The sequence below is a fragment of the Pholis gunnellus genome (genome assembly GCF_910591455.1).
Source record: "Pholis gunnellus genome assembly, chromosome: 17".
Taxonomy (NCBI): Eukaryota; Metazoa; Chordata; class Actinopteri; order Perciformes; family Pholidae; genus Pholis; species Pholis gunnellus.
In genome coordinates this window covers 11683946-11697640 of record NC_136544.1, presented here as the reverse complement: position 1 = coordinate 11697640, position 13695 = coordinate 11683946, and the positions used below count along the sequence as shown (strand labels likewise).

The 13695-nt window shown below is 42.7% G+C and overlaps 1 protein-coding gene across 3 annotated transcripts in view; it reads left to right on the top strand.

Annotated features, from left to right (window-relative positions):
- Nucleotides 1-1330: 1330 nt before the first annotated feature.
- The window catches only part of cyth1a (cytohesin 1a), a 31182-nt gene continuing 18817 nt past the window's right edge, over nt 1331-13695 (top strand). For 2 of the 3 annotated variants that reach the window (XR_013767480.1, XM_079177742.1), the window contains exon 1: nt 1331-1558. Coding sequence is in view for 2 of the 3 variants with exons in the window: in XM_079177742.1 (XP_079033868.1) it covers nt 1477-1558 (82 nt within the window). In the remaining variant the exon portion in view is untranslated. Of the gene's footprint in view, nt 1559-9466; nt 9672-13695 lie in introns of those variants that run through there. The other variant, XM_079177743.1, reaches the window with a different exon arrangement.

Genomic DNA, 13695 nt, shown 5'->3' with positions numbered 1-13695 from the left:
ACGTGCAGCCGCAGCAGAATAAAATGGTCAGGACTGACTTTAGAGTTCACGCAGGAGTCACCGCCAATGAACTGGACGACGATTGGTAGATCAGCGGTGATGTCATAGCCATGCAGACCGTATGAAATGCAGTTTGTGTCGGATCTACTGCCTGAGTCAGCGACATGAGGGGAGAGAGAGAGAGAGAGAGAGAGAGAGAGAGAGAGAGAGAGAGAGAGAGAGAGAGAGAGAGAGAGAGAGAGAGAGAGAGAGAGAGAGAGAGAGAGAGAGAGAGAGAGAGGACTTTGGAAATGATTGAATGAATGACACAATGAGAGAGGAGGGTGTTAAAGAGTGAGACTCTTGTGTGATTGACAGATAGGCTAATTCAGAGTGGCAGTGGTTCATGAGTGGAGGTAAACATTTCTGCTTTGCTTCATGGGAGGTGTGAAAATCCCAAATGAAATCAATTTGCGTTGATTATGACCGCATGTGTGGCAGAACCAGACCTGTGTGTGTGTGTGTGTGCGTGTTTTTCTATCCCGGTGGGGTCCATCACCTGACCCCAAAAATGTGTCTCTGTCGTGGTGAAAGACCTCAATAGGTGGGAAGACTATAATCAAATCAAAACAAATGGCTCACAGTGTTTTGCCCAAGAACAAATCATTTTCTTCCACCCCGTTGCCAAGCAACCATGAAATCTTGATTTCATGCACAAGGCTTTTGAAGCCAAAAAAACGACGAGTGACGAGAAACTAAAAAGCAACAGAGCAGAGTGCTGCTGAAACTCGCCTTCATTCTAATGCACAGGGAAACTTTCTGCTTAATTGTGTCTTTAATTGATTTCCCCCGTTTGTTTCTACATTTCATCATAAAAGCATTAAAGTGGTGGAAAACAGATATCCGTCCTGAAGGTGCACCACAGTAATACACACTTTAGAATAGAACCCGACTTTTCCATTTGAGTGTGCATTCTGTTATGCCTCAGAATATCTAGCTTGAATTAGTATGGAAAGTAGCAAGAGAGTGCAAGTGGGAGAGAAGGAGAGGGAGAGAGAGAGAGAGAGCAGAGGACGATAGAGGGTGGCTGAGACACCAGCTCAAAAGGGGAACTGGGAGAAAGCAGAAGTGATTTCAGCATCCTGGCAAGTTGCACATTCTAATCGAGGGGGAAGAGAAAGTAGGTGAGTCTGAGAGATCGGCCCGGGCAGCTGAGGATTCGTCCAGCTTGGGTGGAGGGAGGGAGGAGAGGAGGGGGGATAATGTGAGGCAGAGTGACGGGACCTTACAGTTGGAGTATATCTGCGTGGACTGAATAGCAGGGAGCTCGGCGTGACTCTCAGCAGCCACAGCGGGGAAGCCGGGGGCCCTCCGCAACTTCCCTCTTTTTTTCCTCTCTATGTCAACCTGAATCGTCAGGAGGGAGCATTCACACAGCCACTCACGGAGACAACCCTTCGCACACACACACACGTACGTTGATCACACACTGCAGACATGGGGTCGGTGAGTGAACTTTGCGTGTCCAGCCTTCAGACGTTCTTGTGTCCAGCCGTGAAGCCGCTCCAGCCACCTCCAGGTAAAGCATGCTGTCTTTGTAGCAGTTTTCTGCTTTGCTTTGTCGTCGAAACATTGAACCCTCTGGCTGAAATAGATCATTTGAAGAAGTCATGATGACAATTAGTTGTTAAAAGACTTCCCACACTGTCAATATAAACCTGTTGATTGACGGTGCATGTGTGCTCAGCAGGGATGAAAAAGCAGTTGGACGGAAATAGAGGGAGCTTCTTGTAGCTAAGGAGGCTCTCTCATTAAGCACAACTTAAACCTCTGAGAGAGAGAGAGAGAGAGCTAATGTTATTACTTACTGAGCAGACCTAATCTCCAGCAGGTCTCGCACACTTTCCACCGCCAAACTGTTCTGAAACTGCTCATGGTGCCTTCTTCACACATGTAGCAGATCCAACAGCACTGAAACCTCAGGTGACGACACAGCCTCGCAGAGCGACATGCTCCTCCAGTATCACGCTCCGCTGTGCATGAAAATGTCTCTTCTTGTCCCCGTTACTTAGCTGCCGGGGTCCTCTGATAACGGGGACGGCGGGGTTGTGTTTACTGGAGATCACCTCTTAAACTCTCAGTCCTTCAACGGTTTAATCACAGACGGAGGAGAAGTGGAGCTGGCTAAGACGGTGGCCTCCTTTTTAGGAGTTTTCTTTTTTTTTTTGTTGTTGTCATACTCACCATCTGTTCTCAGACTCGTCCCTTCACACTGAAGTTAATAACAGGATCTGGATTGCGATGGAGCCAACGTGTGTGTCCTGTGTTTGTTTAGGGCTGGTAGTTTAAAGTCTTGCAACTGCATTACACGACACTGCGGGGTGGTGCACAGCCAGGTTCCCACTGGGAGCGTTTGAAACTGTGTGTTGTCGGCAGACCGTGTTGACAAGACTGAAGTGGCTTTGTTGGGTCGCGGTGAATCAGCTGACTGAGTTGCATAGCAAGGGGAAACGGTGCTGTCTCAGTGATTTCAAAAAGCATGAATCAGCACCACGGACGAGCGTGAAAAGAGAACACTTTTTGTTTTTTGTTTTGGGAATATTCAAGGGGGGGGGGAGTAATCTGGATTGTTCAGCTATCAAGAATGTGGACACAGCAGAGTTTCACAGATATTTGTCAAGCTAACCAAAATAACTTTGACATATTGAGAAGAGCTGAGGAAAGAGTTCCAGTTAGCTATGACACTCGTTTGTCATTTGGATATTCAGCCCCCAGTTTGAAAGCAGTACATTCCCAAAGGCTTAATTTCAAGCTGTCATCCGCCTGCAAGTGTCAGTTTTTTTTTGCTCAGACTGTAATAAAAAAAAAAAAAAACTGCTTATGTCGTGACGGCAGCCATTGCGTTTCGGACCTCTTGTGCCGGGAAGACATAGAGCAGTGTTCTGTTGGTGTTGGTGTTTCTGTTTTTAATCGTGAATCATGCAAGTGATTCATCGTGTGACTCATCGAATGGTTGTCCAGCTAGTTCACATTGTATCGGCAGCATCATTAGATCACTCCTGGAATATAGACAACTGCTGTTTGATATGAAGAAAAAAAAAACAAGTGCAAACACGAGTGAGAAGTTGAGAAACTCGCTTAGCTGCCTCACTTGGCTGCCTGACCTCGTGTACATTTTATTTCCCAAAGTCTTCCTGCTTCTCAGGGGACGCGAAATGATTGTTTCAGTCCTCTCAGGCGCTCTCCCTTTGCATCTAAATGAATTAAGCGCGTGTACAGCGTTATGTCAGTGCTCTTCCAGACTGTAAATCTTACTGTGAGTTCTTACTTTCACAGTCACTGTGAGTGTGACCCAGCATGTCTTCTTCACAGGACTGATAGTGGACAGTGCATCATAGTGGACAGTGCAAACGTGATAGTAATTTAGTTTTATCAGAGCGTTTACGAGGGCCTCCTGCGCTGTGAGGCAGGTGTGCTCGAGCTTTGTCTTGATTTTCTGTCATGGAAATGACTCCGTGTGGACTCCAGGAGCCGGTTGAGGACAAAGTGATCTCTTTTGGGAGCACAAATAAACCCGTCAGCAGCAGCGAGTGTCCAGAATATTTCCCAAATCCACTTGTTGTAAAGGAGGGTACGATGCAGTAGTGACGGTGTTAATGCTAACAGGATCATGTTAGTGGTTCCCAAGCTGTTTGGCTTGTGAACCTAATATTCGGTTTGGGATCCTGGGCCCTTTCGTGAGCTTTATATTCAATTTATTGTCTCAATTTTATGAATATTGCTTGTAAACCATGATTTTGAACTGATAACTTGCTTTATTACCTCTGTTTGGGTCTCAGACACCACAGCTGTAATACATGGCATCGGTTTTCATACCCTCTGTATCTGTGATTTATGTGGAAAATACTTTTTGCGCACTTTTGTTACTTTTCTCCAAAATCTTAAATAATTGAATTTGTGTTTTTGTGTTTTTGTAGCAGTTGTAGAGGTCTCACAGAGTTTGACCTTTCAGGGGTCTAATTGGCGTCACTGTGTGGCATCACATGCTGTGTGTTTCTTTGTCTGTGAATGACTTTACACGCTTCAAATACAGGCTGAAGACAGCGGATTGCCTTCGAGATTTTCACTGGAAGTAATTGTGAAACTGTGAATAGAGAACTGGACAGCAATGATAGGGATTACAAATCAGAACACCACAAGCTTCCACAGAAAAGAGTAACGCCCTGTTCGCCAGGAGACCTCATGATTAACAAATGACCACCCTCCTCTGTGTCTGACATTATCCCTTGGATATGCTGTCAAGCCTCTGCATAATACAAATATATTACTACATGATATTTATATTTACTATGATAAATGTTATTTTATTATAAAGACCTATTTATGACTATATTATACTCACAAAGACGTAAGGATGTATCCTGAACTTTAAAGTATAAGATTAGAGAAAAGAATATACCTAATTTGAATATCAGAAAATACTTTTTCTTCTTTGCAACCCCAAATGTGGGAGCTGCTGGATTATGGGATTAAAACCTCTCACTTTGAATGTTAATAAAGTAATGCACACTGTGATAATAAGGCCTAGTTGATCAGTAAGCTCCTGTGTACATTTACATGAAATCATAATGTTGATTTATTAGATTTCATGTGAACTGTATCCCACTGGCAATACACAGTTTGGCGTGTTTCGGAGGCGGGACGTAAACCGACTCTGCCAGCGAGCAGCTTCAAAGAGGCGTGTGTGGGAATCAAGGCAGAGGCAGATGAAATCCACACTCCTCTGTAAGCCAAAGAAGATGCTTCTGGTTGTGTGGCAGGATTCGTTCTTCTCTGAGTTCTTGCTTTTTATCTTGATGAAATGAACGGGCGTGGTAGCACGTTCACTGGTGAACTAGAAAACAATGTTTTTTGACTGTGCTTCAGTCCTATCTCTGGCATTTATGACACACTGTAACTCCTATTCTTGTACTGTAAATGTGTAGACACGCTGGCATCCAACCCATGGAGCTTTCATGCCTGGGGACACAATCCATCTGAACAGAAGGGGTTCTATTCTGCCATTCCCTTGGACCGCTTGTTCGTCAGGCTAATGCATTATGAATTACAGATGAACAATGCTTTGTCAGCCTGTAGTTCACCACGGCTTGCTGGGGGTGATGTCAACTGCAGAAATTGTTTGCAGTGCAGAATGCTGCGAGTCTAGCCTGAGGAAGAGTGACTCCTAGACAGGCTGTCGTACTTCAGCAGGAGCTCTCTACGTTTCACACTCTCGTCCTAAAAGTGGTTTGCGTATAGTCGCATCTTCTGACGGCAGCATTTCTGCATGTATGTTTCTGCATGTTTGTTGTGTAAGTGTAGCCGAGGAACGATTGGAAAGTAAATTGTCTTGCTGTCGAGGATACGTGGAGAGCATGTTGTATATTGAAATAGAGCTTTATCTGTGTAATTGCAAGACAGACTGTTTTACTCTCACAACCACGTAAGAAACGTGACATAAGAGCTAGCTATATTCTATGACTCATGTCAGTAATCATTCGTTCAGCTCTGCGCACCCTCCCACTTGGAAAATTATAGGATGGATTGATCCAAAAGGTCTCATTACCTCCGGACTGCACCTGTAGAGAAAGAAGTGGTTTTAGAGTCAGCTTGTGCAGTGAGTCGTTATGCATGGAGCGATAAAACTCCAGCCACAGTTTATGCCCCGGAATGTCTGCCATGCATGTAATCTATGTAGTATGTAGTAATCTATGTAGCATGTAGTAATCTATGTAGCATGTAGTAATCTATGTAGTATGTAGTAATCTATGTAGTATGTAGTAATCTATGTAGTAATCTATGTAGCATGTAGTAATCTATGTAGCAAACAGTAACAGTATCAGGCCGCCTGTTAACGTGTGTCAAGGTGTGCGGAAACTAACCTCTTATTTCTCAATAACTTCTTTTCTGGGGATTAATTTGGTTTGTAAGTCAAAGACTATATGTTACGATATGAGGTAAATAGGAGGCATTTGTGTGGGTAGTTGTGTAATAATGTCTAGTCGTTATATTAAGTTTCCTTCATGCCTTTTTGGTTTTTCTGCAGTTTTAGTTGTAATTACAGCAGATGATCAGCAGGGGTCACTCCTGGCATTTCTTCTCATAGGATGGTTAAAAGCCTATTTTCTCACTTTTTTTTCCATCTATTTCAGGCTATTTAAACACATAGATTTACTATTGTAACTACAGGAGCTGCCACTGCATCATTATAGCCGCATGGATAATTATAAAGCCTTATGGTTTCAGGAATAACTCCGTTGCACAGTTACAGTTCTAGTCATGATTGAGGAGAGTCGATCACATCTCCCCAGGCACACACAGCTTGAACCCGTCACAAATCCTAACCCTTACCCGGGCAAGATTCCCATTACAGGGTCGTTACACCAATTTTACACATCAAGATCGCCTCATCTGTATTGTAATGTCCTCTCTGCCTTTGGATGTTATCTTCTAAAGCTTGAGAAAGTAACCCTAATGATGTACATGTTTTTAATAGAAAGCCAGCGTTATAAACTGGGGGCCTGGTGTTTGAAAGACATGGGCGCGTATTAAACATGTAACAGAGACACTGTCAAGTTGTGTTTTGCAAAGTGTGGGATCCAGTGTTTTTGGAGCTTTGCTCACACTAAGAACTAAAAGTCAGGATGTCTCGGCCTCTGCTGCAAACATTTTGACCATTATTTTTCCCCCAAGTCCCTCAACTTTAAGAAAGTGACATAAAACAACTACAAACGGACACAAAACAACTACAAAGAGACTCAACATTACCAAAAAACGGGCAAAACAATCACACGCACAAAAAAAGAACTACAAAAAGACCAAAACTTTTCCAAAGAGACACACAATGACCACAAAGAGACACAAAACAACTACACACTGACCACTAAGACACACAAAAAAACACAGAGAGATGCCTAACAACTACAAAGAGACACAAAACAACAACAGGAAGAGCCTAAGCAATGATTAAGTATTGTATCTATGGAGGAGAGGTGGGGCCTTTAGCGTAACTGTGCTCAGGGGCCCATTGTGTCATAATGCGCCCATGATCCATGCCCTGAAGATTGTGGACTAAACCCTCATAAACAACAGAGATGAATAAAGAAGAAAACTGTCCTTTTGAGGAATTCCTCCATCCCATTGAGTCTAATAATCAGCTGCATCTTTCAACATGCAAGAACAAAACCCTCTTTACACGTCGTAGTCTAGTATGATGCTGCTGCTTCGACTTCAACTCTCCATTGACGTCTCATGTATCCGAGGATCAGTTCTACTTGTCTTTGTGTGGACCAGGAAGTTGCAGGCAACAATGTCTTGGTATCAACTGATGATCTTTTCATTTAAAAGTCAAACGGCTCTCTGGTTTCACTTGTTCTGGGTTTCATTAGCACAGATTTATAGCAGTGCTCGGGGGGGAGAAATGGATTAACTGTTAACAATGAATTGAAACTTTGTGTGAACGGGGTTAACTTCACACAGACTGCATTGTCAGTTGTTGAGCACAACTGAGGTATTCATGAGCCACAGCTTGAAGCCCCTCAGATGAAGTGGCCATGCAGACTATAGAGGCCTTTCAAGGGTGCGTTTATGCTTTTATGCTTTTTAGGTGTCTTGTGATTGCCAGTTGCCAGTATGGTCTTCAGAAAAAGGGGATGAATCTGCAGTATTTAGTCTTGATTCCCGTGTTGGTGGTTTCTCAACATAATAAAAATGCAGCCAGACATCCAGACACATTATTTTTTCTCCTGGTGCATCAGTGGAGAGGTGAAAAGAAAAACAGAGAGGCGGTGTTATCTCCTGGCCTCTTTCATTGGCTGCAGAGCGCAGCATTCCTCCTGGCTCTCCGGTGTTCATCAACAGGCAGGGACAGGCTCGGCCCTTTCCTATCTGACAGCAGCACAGCAGAGCAGGTGTTACACAAACAGCAGGCTGATTTATTCACTTTTTAACAAGGGGGTGGAAAGCTGGGTAGCTCTGCTGTCTGCCCTTACAGTTTTCCCGAAAATATGCTGTCAAGAAATGTCTCCCTAGAACAACCAGATGCACCTTTGTTCACAGGCAGCATGACATGTGAAATGTGAGTGTTGGCGGGCTAGGATGAAACATGATGGCAATAAATCCAAAAGAAGATGAGGCTTTTATTTGTGAGCAGCTGCTGGGACCTGGCGAGTTAAATCAGACATTTACACATGCTGCTCAGTCTCCCTGGGGTGCCACCCTTAATGACACATTCACATGTACTTGGTTGTAGTCTTGTTGGAGTAATTCCAACACTTTCAGTTGTGTAATAATGACAGAGTGTAACTAGCAAATATTAAACAATATGAAAATGTATTTTGGCCCCCCCAAAAAAAGTTTCTGTATTAATGTCAGATTTATCTCGAAAACACTGTGGTTTTATTTGAATATTCAACAGGTGTTTGGGAGAGTTTGTTATGTCTTCTCCGCAGCCAGGTGTTGTTGCCGTTTTCTAAAGAATAGTTTGTTTTTGTGAGACGGATATAAAAGTCTGACTGAAAACTCCCAGCGGATGTGGTGAATCAAACGCAGCAACAAGCGCAAGATCAGCAGCAGTGAACTGCAGTGCCTGTGTGTGTCAATCACAATCTCTCCCTGCCCCCACTCAACCCTGTCCCAACTGCGTGTGTGTGAGAGAGAGAGAGAGAGAGAGAGAGAGAGAGAGAGAGAGGGCAGTGCCCAAGGCAACAGGGTGCAAACGCAAGCGGCGGACGCGTCATCTGGCTCATTTGCTGCACCTTCTTTCTGAGCAACAGTTCAACAGACTGTTACCGGATAGGGAGCAGCTCTTCCTTAATAAATAAGAGCCTACAATTATAATCACATACAGGCAAACATCCAATAAACTCTACTTGTTGTAAACCAGAGGGTTTGTATTTTTTATTTTTTTATCTCCAATTTGCTGTGCAGGCTATTTGCTGAATGTAATACAATGAAAGAGGACTTATGTTGAGCATAACAACCGTAACGCCGTTATTCAACTGTGCAGGTGCCATATCCTCCGTGCCTGTGTGACACAATTCAATGCAACGCTGACATAATGTAATCTTTAAAAAATATATATATATATATACATTCTGGGGTGCAAGTACAATTTAAGTGTTTGTGCTTCATACGTCTTGATGCAAATTAATAACTTCCTGTTTGCCAAGTCAGAAATGTTAATAAACAAACAAAAATGATGTTAATATTCAATAATGACTCAAATGTAATGAGAGCACCCATCGTTTCCACTCCTCTCTGGGATCAGGAGAAACCCCTGTATCTGCCGTTTAAAGCGTTCAATCTTATGAACCGTACATCCGTTTTATTATGAAAGGCTTAACCGGAAGCGCGTTGATTTTACTCAGCCTGTCTTGACAGAGGATCGCGCGCAGGAAACGTTGGTTGGTTAAAGTCCTTCGTGTCTTCTAACCACTCCCTTGAGCTGTCGACAGAGCCACCGTTCAACTGCCGACGAAACCAAAGTGTGTTTGTGTTCTCGGCGTTAAAACTTAATAATATAACTCAATATATTCATCGATACTAGTATCAGGTCAAAGTTTCGACGCTCGGAAAACACTTTCAACTTTTATTTTTTAACTCGGAGCTACCAGGCGGAGACAGCATGGTGTTAAAATCAGAAGACGGTGTAGGTGAGTGCAACCGTCAAAAGAACTACATGTTTCTACAAATATCGTGTTGAATGTCTTTTACTGTATGAGAAGTATGAACTGTGTTGAAATGATGTTTGAAGGTAAATCTCAGGAGTGAGGAGTCAGAGCTGCTGGGTCGTCTGGCCTTGTTTACAGTGTTTACTACTCTGCCATTTTAAGCGTTCACTGAATCAACTTTCTGCATATTTGATCATCTAAAAAATACTTAAGTTGCATACCCTCCCTAAAAACACAAAGGTATATTATATATTGCCTTTTATAGGGTCAGTCTGCAATAGTAGATAAAGAAAATATACAGATTAATATAAAAAAACTCACTATATCCAGTTTAAAGAAGGATCCTATAGGTTAACTATGGCTCTTTAAGTTTAATTGTTTAGTATCTATCAGTCTGCTATAAGTAATATCTCTGTGGATTTGAAGTTGATCACTGTGGGTGTTATACCACATGTATAAACACTTTAGCAAAACTTGTTATTTCTTGATGCTTTTGCCAGACAGAGATCATCCTCAGTGTCATCTTTCACTGACTGCTGAGCAATCAGCAACAGGTGTGAGAGCAGACGGTCACTCCTCCAGTGTGTCAGCATGGCATTAAAACACTTGTCACTCATGTTAAAGTTGTATTTATTATCCCTGCCTTCTGCATATGTTATCTTAGTTTAAAACACCATATTATGCTCATAAGAAGCTCATCCCAGCAGCTGTACTATTGTTTTAATTATATAAAAGGTTATAATTCCTTTTACATGCGGTTATTATACAGAAATAAATGAGCGTGCAGCTTTTTTGAAGTCACGTACACAATGCCAGCATTAATGAGCCCCCTGCAGCATTAATCCCGTTGGAGAACAGTGAACATCTGACTGACGGATCCTGTTATGTGCTGCCACTCTTCTTGTTCTGCGTGAGAACTTCTACACACTCTTTGCCTCGGAGGATCCTGGCTGGCACACGGCTGCATTGTGTTCACGGAGATGAACAGTCGATTCTCTTCCGGTCCATTTGTCTCTGCCACTTGAGGTCCGGGAAGTTTAAGTAGTTGTCACTAATGGTTCCCTAATGAGGGGCGCTGAGAGCTCTAATGGGCTCCTCCACAACAATGTGCATTGATGCCCCCGGTGGTTTGATAATCGTCTCCCCCTATAATCGTATTTTCGTCTTCTTTCTGCGTCGGTTTGCAGCCCATCTTTCCTCTCAGGCTGGTGATCGCTCCGCACACTTAGCTGCTATAATGCAATTGGACGACATGTTGTGTATTCACTATGTGTTGATGTGAGTCTCGTGTTTGGCAGCTCAGCAACACACAGTACGCTGCATAGCTGAAATGTTTTAGGGCGGTGATGCCAGTCAGTGAAGGAGGCGGAAAAACAAGCTGGTAGAGTCATGTTTGGCTCGATGTGGGACTGTATTTTCATTATTTATTGTTTTTAAAATGTGTGAAGTAATCACTTGGATTACAAGATGTCAAAAACAACAATAATAATAATTGCCCATATAGGTTGCTTGAGCCAAACGTCTTCTTAAGAAAGCATTAGTTTCATTAGCAGCCCAAAAAAAAAAGTCATAATAAAGAAAATCAGGAACGCAAAGTGCTATCAGAAAATGTATGTTTTAATCGACAAGACATTTAAAAAGATCATTGAATTATTATTCAAGATCTGAGCTTTTTATGTGACATCAAACTAAATACATTTTGATTTCTTGGCCACAATCATGCAGATTCATCCAAGTACAAAAACAATTGATTCATAGATTGCCAGAAAGTGTATTTTAAATGTTTCTGATCATTTAGTAGTCGTTTGAGGCGTTTATCCTGGAAAAACTTCAAATAGTTGCCGGTTCAAGCTTCTCAAATGTGATCATTTGCTGTTCTTCTCACTTTTATGTTGTTTGTGAGTTTGATATCTTTAAGTGTTACTCGGACAAAATCTATTTCCCTGCTTCACGTTGGCCTCTGGAGCTTGTGTGTTGTTCTTTCTGTCTTGCACAGTTTAGCCTGCTGTGAACTGATTTGCGTGACTTGCTGGTGTCTTTGCAGCAGGTGTAGACACGCCTGGAGTCATTTTCTTCATGCAGGACAAAACTCTGTGATCAGTCCTGTTGATAAGACCCAGAAATTCAAAATGGCGCAGGAAAGTGATGCAAATATGACGACATCGGTCCATTACATTACATACACACTTTGCTCCTGATGTGGAAAAGCAGGTTTTTAGTGTTGTTTATCGCATCTCGTGTTGATTTTACAAATGACTTGTCATAGGTCTTTGTGCTTTCTCTCTTTTTGAAAACGCAAAGAATGCATTGAGAAATATTTGGCGCCATAGAAACTTTGTCAAAGAGGTGAACAATAGATGCTGAGTTGTATTGTCATTTGTTTTTTTTTGTTCACGTCTCAGTCGAACATGCATGTCATCACGTTGTGATCGAGCTTAAAGACTATAGTTGTGAAGAAGGAAGAATTGCTATTTTATCACACTTCCCACAGGATGGGTGGGTTTAGCCACAGCTTTCACTCCTCTGAACCATGAGAACAGCTCACAAACAGGAAGCCCACAGTCTGACAACATGCTCGACAGGAAATGACATCCCACGGTCTGTGTGTGGGCTAAAATGTCTTCACTGCTCGATCTCTCTGTTTTCAACACAGAGACAGAAATACAGAGAAAAGCAAGACTTTTCCCATCATGTGTTTTCTGGTGTGTGTGTGTGTGTTTTAGTGGCGAGAGAGGATGTTGATATTAGGATAGCCCCGATAAGAATCAAGGCCAGCAACGTTGGAGGACAAAGGCATGCATTGTGGGTAGAAATAGCACTTCCGCTTTTGAGGAACAACATTGAGAAGCCTTCACATCGGCCTATTAAAACAATTAACGTTGATAAATGCCAATAAAACAGAACGGAGATTATTTAAGAAAGCTGCTCTACTGTGTTCACAGTGATGGATTGTGTGTGTGTGTGTGTGTGTGTGTGCAGCTGCAGGATGTTTATGCTGTATGTGTTCTTTACAATGAAGCTGTGTGTGTATACGGTCACATCGCTATACGTTCTCCAGCTCTTTCTCTGGTCCCAGCATTCCTGAACACAGCTATCACGCTCACTGGGAACTGTTTATGGGATGTTGATGCTCTCTCTCACTTGAATCCCATGACTGGATAGTGTGGCATACACCTGACCCGGCTCGTGTTAATAACACAATACAAGGTTGTTTTTGTGGGACGGTCTTAACCGTGTAGTGCAGCCGTTCCCAGCCTGAGAGTTAAAAAGATAAATCTACCGAGTCACAAGATGAGATAAGAAGGAAAAAAATACATCTCTTGGGTTTATTTTTAGAATTGTCTTTGATTTCTTTCGTCTGTAGTACTGGTTAGCTCTTAAGGACTCTAAATGAGTTTAATTAACCAGCGTGAGAACTGAGAAGGAGAAATCCCTCTTTGGTTGTACTGCTCACAACTCATGTTCATACTGATATAGGCCGAAACCTCTATAGAGGGGTAATGAGAACACATCACTTCATTTTGTCAGCCAAAAAGTTTGGGAACCACTGGTGAAGTGAATATGGGCTCCATCCATGTTTATTTACACTAAAAACGTTCAGGAACCCAGAGACAGTGTGCCTGATTTGGATCTGCAGGGGTTTTAATGTATTTAATTAGATAAATAATGATAATAATGGTGATATCATGACCAAGTGAACACGTTTTCCTGTTTCATCGCATTATGGCCCTTTTTAGAAGTCTAATGCAGGATATAAATCCTCACCGTATTGACTCTAGTCAGAGGTGCAGAGTGCAGCCGGCACAGCAGAGGGCTCCAGGTTGACTCATACAGACAGACAGACATGAGGCAAGCGCTCACATCTGCTCTGTGATGCAGACGCAGACACACCCGGGGGAAAAGTGTGTGTGTGTGTGTGTGTGTGTGTGTGTGTGTGTGTGTGTGTGTGTGTGTGTGTGTGTGTGTGTGTGTGTGTGTGTGTGTGTGTGTGTGTGTGTGTGTGTGT